Genomic DNA, 18,320 nt, shown 5'->3' with positions numbered 1-18,320 from the left:
TCTCAATTTTCTTCAAAATATGAAAATTCTCCAAACTTCCTGGAAAGACTCGTAAAAGACCCTGGAACACATTCCAACTCGATTGAGCGACAGATATATCATTAAAAAGAAATTCATATTTTAGCGTCACACTCTCTGGTGCATGGCGGCGAGTTCGATCCAGACGTAGACATGTCTTCTCTTTGTCAGAAATTATATCTTGGGGGTTCAGAGATCACAAGGAATATTTCGCTAACGGACAGAAGCAGCACAGTGCAGTATGCAAGTCATGTGGGCTGCGGATTTCGGAGAAGTCTGAAACAACTTTACCAAGCAAAAACAACACTTTTTAGTATGTGTACGTGTTAAATTTCTTGGAATATCAAATATAAATAACGGTGTTAATTCCCATAATGCTTTAGATTAAAAATAAATGTACTCGGGATGTACTCGATATCTTTGTACTCGTACTCGGCCCGTACTCGGACTCTGAAAAACTCGAACTCGGATTTTTGGCCGAGAACTCGACTAAAAAGTACTCGGACTCGGCCCGTACTCGGCACTGTGTGTACTCGGAAAACTTTATACTCGAGTTTTGGTACTCGACTACAACACCGCCTCAAACTTTTGTACCAAGGAGCACCAAGGAATGGGAAATTGCACATAGGCAAATGATGAAGGGTACCAAGGCAAACGATGGAGGACACCAATGTATATGAGGACACAACAAAGCAAAATAGTACCCACCATGTCTGTACAATCCACGCTTGAAAAAAAAGCCCCCAAAAGCCGCATCGCCGCATCAATTCCGGAACTTTGGTCTGACCACAGAATGACTAGTTTTTGTTGGCCTTATCACGAAATAGATAAGATTTTACATAAAAAATAGGAATTTCCAAAGCGTGTTGTTTCGTTGCGAATTGAAGTATTTTATGTAAGGCACATTTAGTCCGAATTTCAGCCCAGGAAATTAATTCTGGTTAAAATAGGAGCATTTTGAAAGTACACTTTCAAACTCAAAAACTTCAGTTCACGAGAACAAAAAAGTGACTCCACAAGGATACACATTTCAGTATGGGTGATTTCAAAACATTACACTTTGGAATCCTGGATATATGCGTGCTGTGTTGATCTAACTTGTACAAAAGTATGAAGGTGGCCTTGATATACAATAATATCAAAGCCCACAGTAAAAACGATAAAGGCTACTTCATCATGCCTTTTCGTGTACAAGGTTATCATTCTCTGATCCTATTCTATAGAGCAGTTCTGTAGACATGTTCAACATGAGTAATGACAATTGAACCATGCACTTTGTTGAAGGGTAGTTTAATTTTCAACAATGGGAGGGAGCAATAATAGGGTTGGAAACACGAAAACACGAATTGTTCACCACTAATGTTGGTTTGTTTTTCATCTTAATCAGAATCAATATTTCCAAGTAACATTGTGTTCAATGTGAAATGAACATTTCTCATAATAACTTCTATTGATGCATACAAAATTTTGATTGTCGACTCAATATTCTGGATCTTGCATCAAGGGTTGACGATCTTTTTTCCCCAAAAAACAAGCGACTTTATAACACAGTGGTCATTTCTCTTGAAAGAGATGCGCCATGCTGAATCTTAAATACTCTGCAGCTTTAATAATCCGTGAAATATTGTTGCACACATTTCTAGCCATGCGCTGTTTCTATCTACACTTTTCTTGTAAATACTTTGTACTCATTTAAAAGGATAGATATATATTTCCTTGCTCTCCTTAAAGGTATGGTTTTAAGCGAAATGAGCTACAATTGTCCCTTCATCACCTACGTTTTCCAAGAAATATTACAGCAAAGCTTTCGGTTTTTTTCTTAAATATTTCTGTACATAAGACTTCATGAACCATTCTCTAATTTTTGGAACAGGTTAAACCAGTCAAAAACATTACAAAAATGTTCTCAAAACATTTTATGAAATTTCAATTCTAGCTACTTAACAATACTTTAAAAAATAATATTTCTTTCTCTACATCATTTGGTTTGATCTTTAATATCACAATCAACCCGTAGATATGATTTGAAGACAAAAGTATGTCTTGCTTCATGTAAATACATAATTGTGGTGTCAGCTTAACAGTAATAATGGTCTCCTCTGAACTTTTGATTCAGATGTAATCACATCGCATCAGGTATCTGCTATCGGTGACAAAAAAAATTTAAAAATGAAGACTTACAATTAGTGCATTGGTCATAAGTGTTAGCTATGAACATTTTATGGTAAAGTTGGTCTTTAAATATCTCTGCGAGATCCAAAAAAAAAAAAAAAACATTTTTATGTAAAGTTAAATGTTAACACTAAAATGACGTTTCGGTTATGAGAATAAATGGTTCGCTCTATAGGCTAATTGATAGACTTAAGTGTCCTTAAAACTGTAAACAATTGACAAAAATATTCAGGTCTGAACAGGTCTCCAAAAAGGTCTCGGCTGCTGTACCAAGTGCTTGTTTCCAAGGACCATGCATGTGTGTCTGTTGTTAAAGAGGTTGTGGAATGCTCGAAGACATTTCCGTCATTTTTCGGGTATATGTAGCCTAAGGTGTGATGAAATAAAAATGACTATTGTGTCTGTCATGAAATGAGTACAAAAGGTACTTTCGAGAGCTGTTCTTCGGGTCCTGTTTCGACCCGAAGGTGCAATTTGTGTAAAAGTCGTCGTTGGGGGCAGCAAACAAAACATAGTAAATCCTGACGTAATAAACAGGACTCGTTTATACTACGCTGCATCGGGAGTCCTGTTTATTACGTCACGATTTACTATATGTTTTGTTTGCTGCCCCCAACGACGACTTTTACACAAATTGCACGTTCGGGTCGAAACAGGACCTAAAAAACAGCTCTCAAAAGTACCTTATGTACTCATTTCATGACAGACACAATAGTCGGTTTTATTTCATCACACCTTAGGCTACATATACCCGAAAAATGACGGAAGTGTCTTCGAGCATTCCACAACCTCTTTAACAACAGACACACATGCATGGTCCTTGGAAACAAGCACTTGGTACAGCAGCCGAGACCTTTTTGGAGACCTGTTCAGACCTGAATATTTTTGTCAATTGTTTACAGTTTTAAGGACACTTAAGTCTATCAATTAGCCTATAGAGCGAACCATTTATTCTCATAACCGAAACGTCATTTTAGTGTTAACCTCTGTGGCAGTTGCTTCCCACAAGCGTTCAGAAAGTACCAATTATAAAGTGTGGTTTCGAAATTAGATTAGTTCTGTTACTCGAGTATCGGTTTGGGTCGACGGTTCTTGCCTATAAAAGTGGGGGGGTTTTGTTCTGATTTATTGTAGTCCATGTAGGAGGCATTTGGGCAGATTTTGTGTGACCAGACAATACATACACATCAGCTGGCTAATTAATCAGAATATCTTTTTCCCGAGTGTTCGAGATATACATGCATGCCTAACTAGCTTTTTAAGCTTTCACAATTATACCTCTTTATTTAATCTCAATCACTCGCTCCATCATCCAAATCACGTGCTCCTGCGTCCTCAGCTTACGGGGCGTCTTGTACTGCATGACAGAAGCCGTTGTCATGGCCACCCTAAAGTCCCTTAGCTCCAGAAACGTACCTGTCCTCACGGATTTCAGCTGGGCCGGGGAGATGGTGTTGGATACCCGCAGGCCGCTGTAGTAGACGTGTTCTTGCTGAAGATGTTCATCAAACTGAAATGAAAGTGGACACTTGTCTCGTTACCAAATGGGTAGCTCTACAAAAATATTGATATAGTTGTACGTGTATTTGCGACATCTTGCGCGCGGTGATTTCAAAGAACCTATGCATTGTCATATTTCTGTTATATAGCAACACAAACTAGTAACTAGTACATCTAAAAGTAAGGTTGGTTATCTTTGAAAATTCGCTTCAGAGTTGACTGAATTACCTTTGACCTTTGCTCTTCTGTGACTTCATTCAGCTCCCTCTTGTCAGGATCGACCTCAAGAAATACGATGTAGTATAGCTCTGTGACGAAACAAAAGGTCAGACAGAAAAAAAACCGCTCAGTGGTTGTTGCAGCATTTTTAGTATTTTAGGAGTCGGAGTAGATTTTTAAATAAAGCTTACCTGAACTTTCAGGATCGTAAATTGGGCTCTCTGCGCATGTCCAATCCACTAGTTGAATTCCTGGCCAGCCTTGAATGGTGTTCTTTATGGCAGCGTCAACAACTTGGGTGTTCACTTTCTCGTAGACTAAATTAAGATATTCTCCTGACCTGAAAAAGAGCGTCATTAAACAATGCGATGCACTGTTAGCTGGTGCCAGAGGGCCAGCTATAGTGATATCGTATAGGACTACAGAATGCATGTCCATTGTGTATACCAGATGCATGAACAGACTTCCAGTGAAAAGCCATTCTGAATTTTTTTTTTGTCATCAGCTTTATTATGATTACGTATAGTCTTGGTTTTGTTTACCTGTAGAGCATGCGCATGACAGGACAGTTCTCGTGGAATCCCACAATCTGGATGACATCTCCATTCCGATAACGATATAGCCCGGAGCGCGTGGTCAACAGCAGTTCATATCTGCCACCGACCTCAACCTCGTCAATGAGAAGAGTCTTTGGGTCTTCATCCGAACTGTTCAAAAGAAACTAAAAAGTTGAACAAAGAAATCGACTAGACAGAGGTAATGGGACATGTAGCCTCCGGATTACCAAATCGGCGCCTTACCAAGAGAGCTATCCATTTGGCCGGTTTCCTAATATGTCAATGTATCTGTTCAGAGGCGCTAGTCAGAAGCCATCAATCCGAATGGGTTGAACAAAGAAATCGAATAGATAGCGGCATTTGGACACGCGGCCTCCGGATTACCGTATCGGCGCCCTACCAACAGAGCTGTCCATTTTGCTGGTTTCCCAATTAAATTGTGTCAATTTGTTTTGTTAAAGGGCGCTTTTCAAAAGCCATAAACCCATATGCCATGTGCCTAGGGATCACGCCCTAAGTCAAGATGCTTACAATAACGCAAATTTACAGGAAATACGGGAATCACTCAGAGATACCATACGGATTTTTATTACAACTTTCCATGATGAAGTAATCTTTTGGTATTAAAAAAAAAAAATAGGAATAAGAAAAGGGAGGACAAGTAAAGTGGACCACTTTGTCTTCTATAATAATCACACACCTGTTTTGCTCCGGGATAAACTCCAAGACAGCCATGTGGGGGCAGGGAGCGTATCGAAGCTCTTTCTCATGCAGCCACATGTTGATCGCGAGGTGGCCTACCTCTGTGCCGCCGTATCCCCAACTGAAGCAAGGAACACCTAGCCAAGACAAGATCAATGGTTATTTAATACCGATACATTTTTTAAGACAATTGTATTAATGAAGATGGCAAATATTAACTTGGCACTTAGTATTCCCCTTTTTTGGTGGGACCAATACATGAATCGATTCTGTTGGGCTCCGGTTCTTATGTGTAGTTTCATAGTGCTTGCGTAGATTGAATTTAAGGCACACACTCTTCAGATTTCTATTCAATTTAACTCTTACCATAACTAAATTTTTCTTCTAGTTTCTTCTTGAAACCCATGATGTCGATTCCCTCAATGGCGACCAGATGAGGCCAGATTCTCTTCAAATGCCATGGAAGCCTTTCTCGAATTCCCTTCTCAACTTGAATACTTGGGCCTTGTCCAGTCTGAGATAGCGTTGGATTGACCGGCGTATATCAGGGTCTAGAGGGATCTTAGCATTGATCTGCCCGGTAGATAGATCATCTAACATTGCTTGCCAGTTGGTCTCCAGACACTTTAGAGCTCGGTACAATTGGGGAGTAAACATGGTAGACAAGAGAGCGAGATTGGTGTCGGCAATCGCGAACAGCATGTGAACGTAGGCGGCAGAAGGCTCATTTGTGATAGTGAAGGCCGGTGGAGGAGAGCTGAGCTCCGATAAACGCATAGTGTCCTCCTGTTTGATGAACATGTACGGAGAAATGACACGGCCAGTTTTGGTGAGAGAGATTTTGGGATGGATGTCGAAGAAACGGCGTTTCTGTACAGGGCTTGGCCGGTGAGCACCCTGGTACAAAGCCAAGCGCCTGATCTGCATGCAGAGTGCATCTCCCTCTAGCCAAAAAGAAACCAGTGGTATTTTCTTCCCGGCTCTGGTGGTTCCCGATGTGACGCCGAATCGCACGGGCTCCTCGTCAAGAAAGACGCCTTCTTCTCCGTCTGCCAGCCGCTGGATGTAATCCCTGTAGTGATCGTACGTGGTGAGCGGATGCTTCTTGCGGAGGTCTTCCACTGATTGGATCTCCCCAAGACGGTTCTTGCGCCCGTACTCCGTCTTGGCATGTCGACTGGTCAGCTCCCGGATCAGATCTTCCTGGGCTTCTCGCGGATGTTTCCACATGTGATTGATCTTTGCCAAGATGGAGGGCGTGGCTAGTCGTTCACCCTGGCGCCACCTGTAGGACATGAGTAGGGTTGTGAGGGTGTGAATCTCAGAGCATCGTAGAGTCGAGATGTGGAAGGCAATCAGGGATGAGATGCCCAGCAGCACTGCCGCAGCACCTAATCGATCAAGGTCATTCATGTGAGTAAAATTTGTTTGTATAATAGGGACGTTTGTATATTAAATTCTCTCCGTAATTTCAGAGTGGCAGCATTTGGTAGTATTTTGGCATAAGCGATTCGACGTGCAGCAACGACCCGCGCATGATTTCGCCCCGATCACCACATTTTCTTTATGGTATATGTTTTCCGTTGGGTAGATGTCCATGAATAAATACCTCATTTTTTACAAGCGTACTCAGTTTCGCCAGAGGGGTTTGCGAGACCAAAATAGCGCTGCTTAATATGTATCTCCCAATGCGTCACTAACAGTCGAGCCTGATGTAAAAACTGGCCACAATTCTATTCAACTGATTTCAGAATGGCTGAGTCTGTTTCTGCACTCAATAGGGGACGTTGAACCATTGATGTCAGAACTCTCTAACCATTTTTTTAAATTATTGCTGAAACAAAACAATTGTCAAAAAAATCCGCCGGGGGGGGGCAAAGTTCCTCCCCCCCCCCCCCCCCAGGATACGCCACTGCTAGGTTGACCCTCTGTGTCCAGGAAAACTATTCAAGCTAGACCATTGGATGTTGTAATTATTTTCAGCCAACGGTAAATTTCTATTGTTGACCCGATAAAGTGGGTTTGTTTGAGATTAAGGTGGAGCCATAATTATCCCAGATAATCAGTTGGGATTGTGCCTGGCGTACATGGACTAGTATAGATTTCATTAATTCTTTGGAAAATGAAACCTAATCCCCTCCCCCTCCAAAAAAGAAAAGTCATTGGAAACGACAACTCACCTACTGTTACTCGGAGGGCCAGATGGGATTGAGAAGTCATGCAATAGCTGAGAAAGACCGCAGCTAGGAGCGAGGAGATGAAACCCCAGCATGCACAGCGAAGATTCCAAGTAACCGCCATTTTGACTGGAGGACCTAGGTGGCGTCGGTGTGTACATTTATCAAAACAAATACCCGTACACACGATAAGGCTACTTCACCGTGCCCTTTGATATCATTCCCTTATCCTAAACAACTTCAACAATTAGAAAAGTAGATGAGAATGCAGAAGACACGATAATACGAGTTGTTTGCAACAATAAAGTTGTTTTTGTTTTCTAAAAAATAAAAGAAAGGAACTGCGATGTGCGAACCCTTGGGTTTGTGATTATGGTAGCTTGTCACCATGTGTGAAGAATTTCTTCTTCCTGGGACTGACCAGTAAATGACACTCTTTCCACTTAGATTTTCTTCTACTTCAGTATTTGATTTAATGAATGGGAGTCTCCATACTCTCTACGATATGAAGGAAATAACAAACCCCAACCACCAGGTATTAAAGACATTCCACTGCCTCGAGTTTAAATGCAAGAGAATACTACAGTGCAGTGGTCACTGTTTTTGAATCCGAGCACAATCCTGCTTCCAGCTCGTCAAGGTTTTCATTGTGCGGTCCATGCAAGGAATAACAGTGGTCGTTAGGAAGGGCGTCCTTTGGGACGCAGCGGTTTTAAATAATCGATTCCCCACATAAATATATACACATACAATCAATAATGAAATAGCACTTACTTCGATGTTAGATGGTAATTTTTCAAATTATTTATCCATTATAACTTTCACTTTGCAACTGAACACTCTGGATCCATCATCAACGGCTGACAGGCTTTTGCAAAATATCAACATTCTGACACTGCGGTTAATTCTCTTGGTAGAGATGTGACATTCTAACTCTTAATAACGAAATGTTAGTACATGAGCTATTCAATTTTGCGTGGCACATTTAACAATTTATGAAAATGGTTAGACATTAGATTGGTTTCCTTTCAACCAGATGTTTGAAATAGGATAAGTAAACAATCCAAAGCATGAGATTTTCGGGGATTTCAGGACGCAGTGCCCTTTTAAGCTCTACTCCATATCAAAACGGGTAATGGCCCGCGAAACCCTGGCAGAGAATACACATCGACTGCGCTGGCCTATTCTAAGGACAGACGATCCTGGTAACTGTTGATGCACATTCAAAACGGCCTCAATTCTTCCAGACAACCACTTCACTATCAAGCTGGACGACTGATCTCCTAAGGGGCATTCACGCCCAACACATTGTCCCTAAGCAACTTGTTAGTATCAATGGTCCGCAGTTCAAATCAGAGGAATTAAGGATCCTGAAACACCATGGAGTGTGGCACATAGCTTCAGCTCCTTATCACCCAACGACAAATGACTTGCAGGGCGCTTCGTCCAAACCTTCAAGAATGAACCGAAGTCGATGGAGGGGGAGACAAGATTAGTAATAAGGTGCCTAAGGTTTGGGTGCCCACTTAACCCTTTTAACCTACTGTGGCAAAATGAGGAATGTCCCCCAAAACCATGTTCTGAGTAATCAACGCCTGAAGTTGGATGCACTAGAAAAATCATGCAAAATCAATATGTTTTTTTTTCTTATTTTTAAGTAGCCAAGGTATCCAAGATTCACACTATGCATTTTTGTTCAATACCCCCAAAAGTTGGAAACTAAATAACGTTTTCCACTGCCGTTGGCGGCGCAATGCGTATTTCTTTTCTTTTTTTCAAAGCCGGTTTTTTTCACGAAATGAGGTTGGCGAAGTTCGGCGAGACACTGTTGAATTTCCTGGCATATCTTTGGAATAAATTTCGCTATATAAATAGATTTGGTATCATTGAAAAGCCAATGATTTGTGCTTTAACATGATGTACGTAGCTTGAAGAGTCACAGGTGGGGGATATTCCTCATTATGATATGGCAGGTCATCAGCTTCGTTGTCTCTTCAAAACTTTTGAATCAGATATAACCACAAGTTAACAATTTCAAGTATCGGTATTGATATAAAAAAACCGTATCGAAAGAGGAGACTTAAAATGATAAAGTATTAAGAAGTGTAAGATTGTCATTATTTAGACTGATTTTCTTTCACGGAATGTAGGCGTGCCGTGTAAAAAGACGCATCTTTATTTTGTACATATGCGTGCTGTGACGTCATTCAACACTAAATCAGCCAAACTAGGCATACAATACTTCATTCTTGTGCATGTGGTTGGTCCGGTCAAAGGTCATCCAGGATAAAGACGACCGAACTGCAGAAAGCACCATAAGAAACCGATACAGCTTTCTTGTCATGTCTCGAAGATCACTTCTGTATGTTATCCCGAATGACCCATGATCCGTTATAATTAACGCATGCACACTTGAAATACCAAATTGACCATTTTATCAAAAAAATGATAAGCATTCACATGTTAATCAGTAAAAATCCCTTTTTCCTAAGTGGTGTGCGAGATGATAACTAGCTTTTTGACTTTTTGCAATAGTCTCCCTAATTGGTCTCGATCACTCTCTCCATCAGCCAAATCACGTGCTCTCGCGTCCTCAATTTACGAGGCGTCTTGTACTGCATGACAGAAGCTGTAGTTTTGTTCACCCTGAAGTCCCTTAGCTCCAGAAAGGTACCTGGCCTCACAAATTTCACCCGGGATGGAGAGATGGTATTAGACTCCCGCAAGCCGCTGTAGTAGACGTGGTCTTGCTGAAGATGTTCATCAAACTGAAATGAACGATGAAAATAGTCTCGTTACCGAAGGATACCTCTAAAACTGTTGATATGTTAAACATGTATTTCCGACAGCCTTTCCGACACATTACTGGCTTTTACTTTAAAGAACCTGTGCATAGTAGGCCTATGTCATAATCTCATACGAAGGAAAACAAACTCCCTTTATAAATCCAGAATATTCAAAGCTCGTAACTATTTGTGAAACTTCTCTAACTTTGGAGTTGACTTAATTACCTTTGACATTTGCTCTGCCGTGACGTCATTCAGCTCCCTCTTGCCAGGATCGACCTCAAGAAATACAATGTAGTATAGTTCTGTGCCGAAACAAAAGGCCAGAAAAGAAAAGGAAAGTTATCGCGTCATTAAATCGCTCCTCAGTGTTTGTTGCAGCATTTTCAAAATCTGGTGATTCAAAGTAGTTTTTAAATATAGCTTACCTGAACTTTCAGGATCGTAAACTGGGCTCTCTGCGCATGTCCAATCCACTAGTTGAATTCCTGGCCAGCCTTGAATGGTGTTCTTTATGGCAGCGTCAACAACTTGGGTGTTCACTTTCTCGTAGACTAAATTAAGATATTCTCCTGACCTGAAAAAGAGCGTCATTAAACAATGCGATCAAACTTTTAGCTGGTTCTAGAGGGCCTAGCCTAGTGTCCCTATCTAGCTCGCGGACTTTAATACTGACTGTCACTTGTCAGATGGACTTCAATTATAATATAATCCTATGGTATAGGTTTACAAAATGCATATCCATCATACAGGGTGAGTAAAAAAAAAAAACGAAACCCAAATGTCGGGACCATTGCTTTAGTGAAGTTCTAAATGTAGCACTTTTAGAATCTAGGATATAAAAGCCCGAGTCATAAGCTTTCTTTTAGTACAAGAATCATTCAAATCACTTGTGTACTGTTCAAGTTATGGGCTTTTAAACACAACCACCGTTTTAAAGTTCTGTCCACGGATCACAAAAAGGTAGGTGTTCTTTCAGCAAAATGAAAACAAATCGCAAAGGGATGTGAATTGTTTTCGTTTTGCTGAAAGAAAGCACACTTTCTGTGTGATTTGTGGACAGAACTTTAAAACGGTGGTTGTGTTTAAAATTCTGTAACTTCAAAAGTACATACGTGATTTGAATAATTTTTAAACTAAAAGAAAGCTGATGAATTGGGCTTTAACATCCTAGATTTTAAAAGTGCTACATGCAGAACCTCACTAAAACAATAGTCCCGACATTTGGGTTTCATGTTTTTGACTCACCCTGTATAGACCAGATGCATGAAAAGACTCCCATTGAAAAGCCATACTGAATCAATTAAATTTTGCCCGCTCTGGCATCAACTTTCTAGGATTACTTGGTTTTGTTGTTTACCTGTAGAGCATGCGCATGGCAGGGCAGTTCTCGTGGAATCCCACAATCTGGATGACATCTCCATTCCGATAACGGTATAGCCCGGAGCGCGTGGTCAACACCAGTTCATATCTGCCACCGACCTCAACCTCGTCAATGAGCAGAGTCTTTGGGTCTTCATCCGAACTGTTCAAAATTAAAAGGTCTCAAGTTGAACAAAGATATCGACAAGAGTGGTAATTGGACATGGCATGCAGCCTCCGTATTACCGTATCGGCGTTCTACATGTACCTACAAAGCTATCCATTTTCCCCCAAGAGTATCTCCCACTGTTCAGAGGCACTAGTCAGAAGCCATAAATCCGAATGCCATGTTGCCAGGGATTGCGGCCCGGATGTCACGATGCAAGCAAAATAAGCAACGTCGCAAACCTAGGAAATATGGGAATCACTTTTCACATTAAACCACAATGGGAAAGTGACCTTGTGTATTATCACTACATAATGATTGTGAAGTCGACCCATAACAACAATTATTTGAACTGGAAAAATAACAGAAGGAATTAAATAGATTGACCATTTTGGGGGTTTGCTTTCATGGCAAAGGAATCTGTAAGTATTTCAAGAAACTAAGGATTCGAAAAGGGGAACAAAAATAAAGTGGACCATTTTTTTTTCTTCTGTGATTATCACACACCTGTTTTGCTCCGGGATGAACTCTACGACGGCCATATGAGGACAGATGGCGTATCGAACCTCTTTGTCATGAAGCCACATGTTGATCGCCAGCTGGCCTACCTCTGTGCCGCCATATGCCCAATTGAAGTATGGAACTCCTAGCCAAGACATGACCAGTGGTAAGTTATTACGAATCATGTTTTAGACAAGTGGATAGATCAAGATGGCTTACGACACTTGACAGAGTTTCCTTTTTTTTCTTTTTTTTAGTAGGACGAGGATAATGATTTGATTCTGTTTTGCTCAGGTTCTTTCACAGTGCTTACGCAGATCGTATTTAAGGCGCACGATGAGATTTAGGTTCAAATTAACCCTTACCATCAGTATATGTTTCTTCAATTTTCTTCTTGAAACCCGCGATGTCGATTGCTTCAATGGCGATCAGATGAGGCCAGATTCTCTTCAAAATGCCATGAAACCCTTTCTCGAATTCGCTTCTCAACTGGGATACGCGGGCCTTGTTCGGTCTCAGATAGCCTTGGAGAGACCGGCGTGTATCAGGGTCTAGAGGGATCTTAGCATTGATCTGCCCGGTCGATAGATCCTCCAGCATTACTTGCCATTTGGCCTCTAGACACTTCAGAGCTCGGTACATTTGGGGAGTAAGCACGGTAGACAGGAGGGCGAGATTGGTGTCAGCAATTGCGAACAGCATGTGAACGTAGGCGGCAGAAGGCTCATTTGTGATAGTGAAGGCCGGTGGAGGAGAGCTGAGCTCCGATAAACGCTTAGTGTCCTCCTGTTTGATGAACATGTACGGAGAAATGACACGGCCAGTTTTGGTGAGAGAGATTTTGGGATGGATGTAGACGAAACAGCGTTTCTGTACAGGGCTTGGCCGTTGAGCACCCTGGTACAAAGCCAAGCGCTTGATCTGGCTGCAAAGTGCATCTCCCTCCAGCCCAAAAGAAACCAGTGGTATTTTCTTCCCGGCTCCGGTGGTTCCCGATGTGACGCCGAATCGCATGGGATCCTCGTCAAGGAAAACGCCTTCTTCTCCGTCTGCCAGCCGCTGGATGTAGTCACTATAGTGATCGTACGTGGTGAGAGGATGCTTCTTGCGGAGGTCTTCCACCGATCGGATCTCCCAAAGACGGTTCTTGCGCCCGTACTCCGTCTTGGCATGTCGCCTGGTCAGCTCCCTTATCAGATCTTCCTGGGCTTCACGGGGACGTTTCCACATGTCAGTGGCCTTTGCCAAGATGGAGGGCGTGCTTAGACGTTCACCCTGGTGCCACTTGTAGGACATGAGTAGGGTTATGAGTGTGTGGCTCTCAGAGCATCGTAGAGTCGAGATGTGGAAGGCAATCAGAGATGAGATGCCAATCAGCACTGCTGCAGCGCCTGATGCAATGAAATGGATTCATAGGAGTCAGTCAGGCAAGCCTGGTAAAACTGGTAACAGGACGGATTTAGTTGATTCAGATTGGCCATTCACTGCATGGAAGTCTTTCATGCATGTGGCGTACATACACAATTGGTCGGATTGAGCAATGACCGGCTCTCTTTACCGGCGAACAACCAGGCTAAGCCATACGTGAGAGTGTGTAAGTCAGTGGGTCAGTCAGTGATGAGATTGGTACAAAGAGGACATAAGCCTGGCCCGCAGGCAACTATGTTAATAAGACCATTGGCTGTACAGTCGTTATTTCAGCTATCCGTAAATTTCTGTTCTCTTCATAATTATTTTATAATATAGCAAATGAGCCCATAGAGTGGGTCTCGTTTGAAATAAGATGGAGACACACTTATCCCACGTAATACGTCTTGGTATAGGTTCCATATACAATTTAGAAAGTTGCAACTTTACCCCTAAAAAAGGATTTTTGTTTGTCAATAAAAGCAACAACTCACCTGCTATGACTCGGAAGGCGAGATGAGACTGAGGAGAAAAGCAACAGTTGAGAAGGACCGAAGCTAGGAGCGACGAGATGAACCCCCAGCATGCACAGCGAAAATTCCACTTTACCGCCATTTTGATTATAAGACTTCAGAGTGGGCGTGTCGGGTCTTTTGAATCTTCCACTTTGGAATCCGTTATGCCTGCTGTGATCCAACATACTTAGTAAGTGGCGTCGATGTATACTTATCAAAACACACGGCACAGTTAACACGTATGAGATTGTTCCCAATTTGCTGTTCTATTCATAAGAACGTCTCTATTCATTATAGTCGGGTAGCATTACTGTAAAATTTGTAAGCAATTTGGCCTGGAACGGCTCTATTTTGCAATGGAGCGTAGGCGTTTATCTCCAAAATGGCGATAGACTTGAGGAATGCTTTTATAGGGGTGATCAACTAGATAGAATTTTCTCCCGAAAGTCATCGGTTCCCCCCCAAAAAAAAAAAACACCGGAAAATGAAAGATGATGAAATAAGCTTTATACACCTTGGAAGGTTCACGAGTCCATTTCTGCACCCCCAAACTCGTCTGCTGCTAGTACTAGCCAGTGGCCCACCCATTGGGTTTTTTTTAATGGGGGCAGACTATATTGACGTTGGTGGCACCACTTACACCCCTATTATACTACTCGAAAATTGACCTAATACATATCACCAAGGTCAAATCGTGGGATTAAATTTAAAAAAAAAAGACGAAACAACCCCTTGGTGGGGGGCTCGAGCCCCCCGAGGCCCCCCCCCCCCCCCCCCTTGGGTGCGGCACTGAGCTAGGCTAGTCTGTTTTGGCTGCTCAACTACCTCCCGTTTTGATAATGTGAAATATTTATTGAAGGTTTTTTGGGGTAATTGGCTTGGAAAGACTACATACTTCCTTAGAATATTTGGAACGTTGGGCGTAACAGCCTAGATCGGAAAAATAACCACTTCGCCCCATTACCACCTCTTCGCATGTGACATTGGTTGCCTTTCATCTCAATCCAATGGTGGTCACTTTGCCAGTCGCATTCCGTTGGCCGCGAGCTTTATCAAATTAACTTCAAATTCGAAAGTTTTTTCCAGCAACGTGGGAAATAGGCCGAAAGCTCGCGCCTTAAAATTACATTTCCTTATAACACAATACTTTAGCTATTTTTGTATCAATTTCCAAGGCTGGTCGGCCGAACAGCGTTGGAAAAAAAAACTGGCTTTTTTGCAAATACTGTCCCCAATTGACAATATCTAGTTAGTCCGCATTTGTTTGCAATCGATTAAACATCTATGAACGGATACAAGCCAGCTAGACTGGTTCCCAGACCTTACAACTCCCAAATGTCTATGAATTGCTCCGTTTCATCTTAAATGGAGTCAGGGAACCAGACTACAGGAAACTGATTGTTTTTATTGGTTTTTATAGCATCTACGAACCCAAAACGTCAAAAGAGACAGTGTAACCATATTTGCTATGTATTTCTGTCTATCTATCCATTTCCGAAAATTACAGCAACAGCAAATGATGTTAATTCCCTATGTTCTCGACATGTAATTATGCAAGATAATCTGATTTTTTGAATCGCACTTCTGGTCCTGCACATAAGGCCTGTGGCTACTCAAAAAAAAACAGCATCAGTAGACCTCAATATGGAGTTTGACGGAACCTGTAACGTCCTTGGAGTTTATGCGGCAAAATGCTCATCGTCTGAAATAAATATTTATGACTTTTTTGTTTTTGCATGGGCATACTGAAGTTCTGTTCTGAGCTAACGAACAAATAATGGTTTGTGGCTTCACTGTACGAAATTATAATTATTTAGCTCAGAGCAGAACTTTATTATGCCCATGCAAAAACAAAAAAAGGATAAAAATTCCTTTAAATGACAAGCATATGCTGCATTTGCAGAAATTAAAAAAAAAAAGGTATTTTCTACAAAATAATGCAACATATGCTTCTCCAAATAAGGCCCAGTAAAAAAAAACTACATTTTTGGGGGAAAAATGGAGGTTGCATGGCTTTATATTTTTACTTTTTATTTTCAAGATGGCAGCCATTCTTTTTCAAATTTCCGACAACCGTTGGTTTTTATACTGTTCAAAGACACAAAAATGGTACAGACATGCTCGACAAGAGAAAAACATATTTACAGTGGTTTTCAATTATGTTTTGTTAAGTATTAGTTTTACAAGAATTACAAGAATTAAAAAACACTGCAATAGATTTCTCTATTTTGAGTAAATGGTAAAGGTGTTGAAGGAACACACATTCAACACATTTTTGGTGGCCCAGATTGATACCATGCCATGAATGCCGACTAAAGATTATCCGGGGCTGGCATTAAGACTTGTCTTTGCGCACATTGACCTCTTCACCTCGACCGGGGATAGAGAGAGAAGACAGAGAACGAGAGAAAGGAAAAATTAAAAACGTGACGCTTGGTGTGACATTTTGATCAACAATAAATATATGAACTGACTTCACGTCTGTGTCCAAAAATCCATGCAACACGAACATTCATGACCGCCATGCATCCACGTTTTTCATTCAACTACAACCCAACAAAAACATTAGATTTATAGATACAAGAGATACTACTTTACTAGTAGAGATCGAGGATTAAGATCGAGGTACTTAGATTTGCTTACGATCTGGATGAAAAGTAAAATTTCTATCTGATATTGAACCCTCACTTGGTTTAGGTTCGGTTTCGGTTTCGGTTCGGCAATGTTTATCCGAACATATTGGCTGGGTTCGGGTTCGGCAGCAAATTAGAACGTCAACACATTTGCTGCGGGAGTATACCTGTTAAGTTGTGGGGTGCTGTGGTCCATTGGTTACGGTGTTCGTTCGACTCGTGTCCCGTGGTATGTGGGTTCGAATCCTGACTGGGAACAAGGTGCTTGTGCTCTTGAGCAAGGCACTTTACCATTTTTGCTTCGTCCTTTGGATGGGACGTAAAGCCGTGGGTCCCGTGTGTTGTGTAATGCACTTATCGCAGAAGGGGTTAGCCCGCCGGTGTTTCTGGCAGTGACTGCAATATGCACCGCAGCACCTTGTAAACCCTTATAAAGGTGCTACATAATGGGTATCACATAATTGCCTGCATTAAGATATGATAGGCAAACGTGAGGGTACGACCACCTAAAGGTCGAAGTTTCCGCATTGAACATTTGAATAATTAGTTTTGTTGATAATAATGTTTTAATAATAAAAGTTATATTCAGTTATCACTACACTGAAAAATAAAGATTTTTTTTTCAAAGACAATATCTACCACCTCACTAAAAAGAACAGGCTACTCAGATCAGTTCAAAATGTATAAATGAAAGTATTTTGTCAATTTTGAACCTTATATCGCTTGTACTTTGTTGCATCGGATCACAAAATGTTAAAATGACTCTTGGTTCGGTACATGAGTTATTATAACAATCTGTATTTTTTAAATATAATTTTATGTAAGATGACGTCATAATGACGCCACACTATATCTTGCGATCAAGCTTAATGTAAACACCGAGTTTCTGTTGTATGCGTTGTCCGTTTGAAAGAAAAGCTGCGGAGAAGTATTGGCCAGAAAAAAAGACAGAAAGAAGAAACCAACACGAAACGAAAATGTGATCCTCATTGTACTGCTGGTAACGCCGATAGTAAATGTCAAATGGCTTTGCGGCTGGAAATAAGAATACATTGCCTGAGGCAATGTCTAGCCTGCAACACTACACAAAATGGGAACGTTACTCTAGCCTGTTTCCTTGTAAACGTATAATTCAAAATGGACCAGGGTTTAAATTCATACATTTTCAAATCAGCAAAATTCCTGTGATAGTTTTTAATCATCGGCTGAATAAATCAATTTTAAATACCAAGTTTTATCGTCATCGCGTTAACAATTGGAAGAACTTCTTTTTTATTTTAAGGATTCTGTTTGCATTTTGAATTCACCTACCTTTGATCTTCCGGTAGCTACCCCCAGAAAGAAAGATCAAGCGATTCCAGTACACGACCAAAACAAATCATCAAGGTATGCTCTATCAGACTGCATGGTACGAAGATGATTGATCATTTTGTTCTCGAGTTATAAGCGGAAGAATATGTGTCGCTCTTTCACTAAATGACGTCATCATGACGTCAGAGTAATACGCAAACCTGTGGCTCAGGGTTGATGTTGGTTCAAATTTTCAAGTAATACCGGTCAGAAGAAAACCCGCGGAAAATTATTGTCCGGGGGAAAAAAGAAAGG

The 18,320-nt window shown here is 41.2% G+C and overlaps 1 protein-coding gene and 1 pseudogene across 1 annotated transcript; both read right to left on the bottom strand.

The window, feature by feature from the left end:
* Positions 1-3,319: 3,319 nt before the first annotated feature.
* On the bottom strand, positions 3,320-7,469 carry LOC119721467 (annotated as a pseudogene).
* A 2,416-nt stretch (positions 7,470-9,885) lies between these two features.
* LOC119721466 (probable indole-3-acetic acid-amido synthetase GH3.9) lies at positions 9,886-16,911 on the bottom strand. Its single transcript, XM_038191548.1, has 8 exons — positions 16,883-16,911; positions 14,062-14,195; positions 12,526-13,551; positions 12,167-12,305; positions 11,492-11,656; positions 10,560-10,708; positions 10,357-10,436; positions 9,886-10,113 (listed from the first exon to the last, which is right to left on the bottom strand). Exons 1-8 carry the CDS (start codon positions 16,909-16,911, stop codon positions 9,886-9,888), a joined length of 1,950 nt encoding a protein of 649 aa, XP_038047476.1.
* Between the last annotated feature and the right edge of the window lie 1,409 nt (positions 16,912-18,320).

Source organism: Patiria miniata, unplaced genomic scaffold (genome assembly GCF_015706575.1).
Source record: "Patiria miniata isolate m_02_andy unplaced genomic scaffold, ASM1570657v1 HiC_scaffold_13, whole genome shotgun sequence".
In the NCBI taxonomy this organism is placed as follows: Eukaryota; Metazoa; Echinodermata; class Asteroidea; order Valvatida; family Asterinidae; genus Patiria; species Patiria miniata.
This window is presented reverse-complemented; position numbering and strand designations above follow the sequence as displayed.

Bases quoted from the DNA above. Each gene is read 5' to 3' on its own strand.
- LOC119721466 (XM_038191548.1), bottom strand. From the start codon at position 16,911: ATGGACCACAGCACCCCACAACTTAACAG. The intron at 12,306-12,525 runs GTAAGGGTTAAT...TGTCTTGGCTAG, and splicing joins TGAAGAAACATATACTGATG to GAGTTCCATACTTCAATTGG. The intron at 10,709-11,491 runs GTAAACAACAAA...GCTCTTTTTCAG, and splicing joins GCCATGCGCATGCTCTACAG to GTCAGGAGAATATCTTAATT.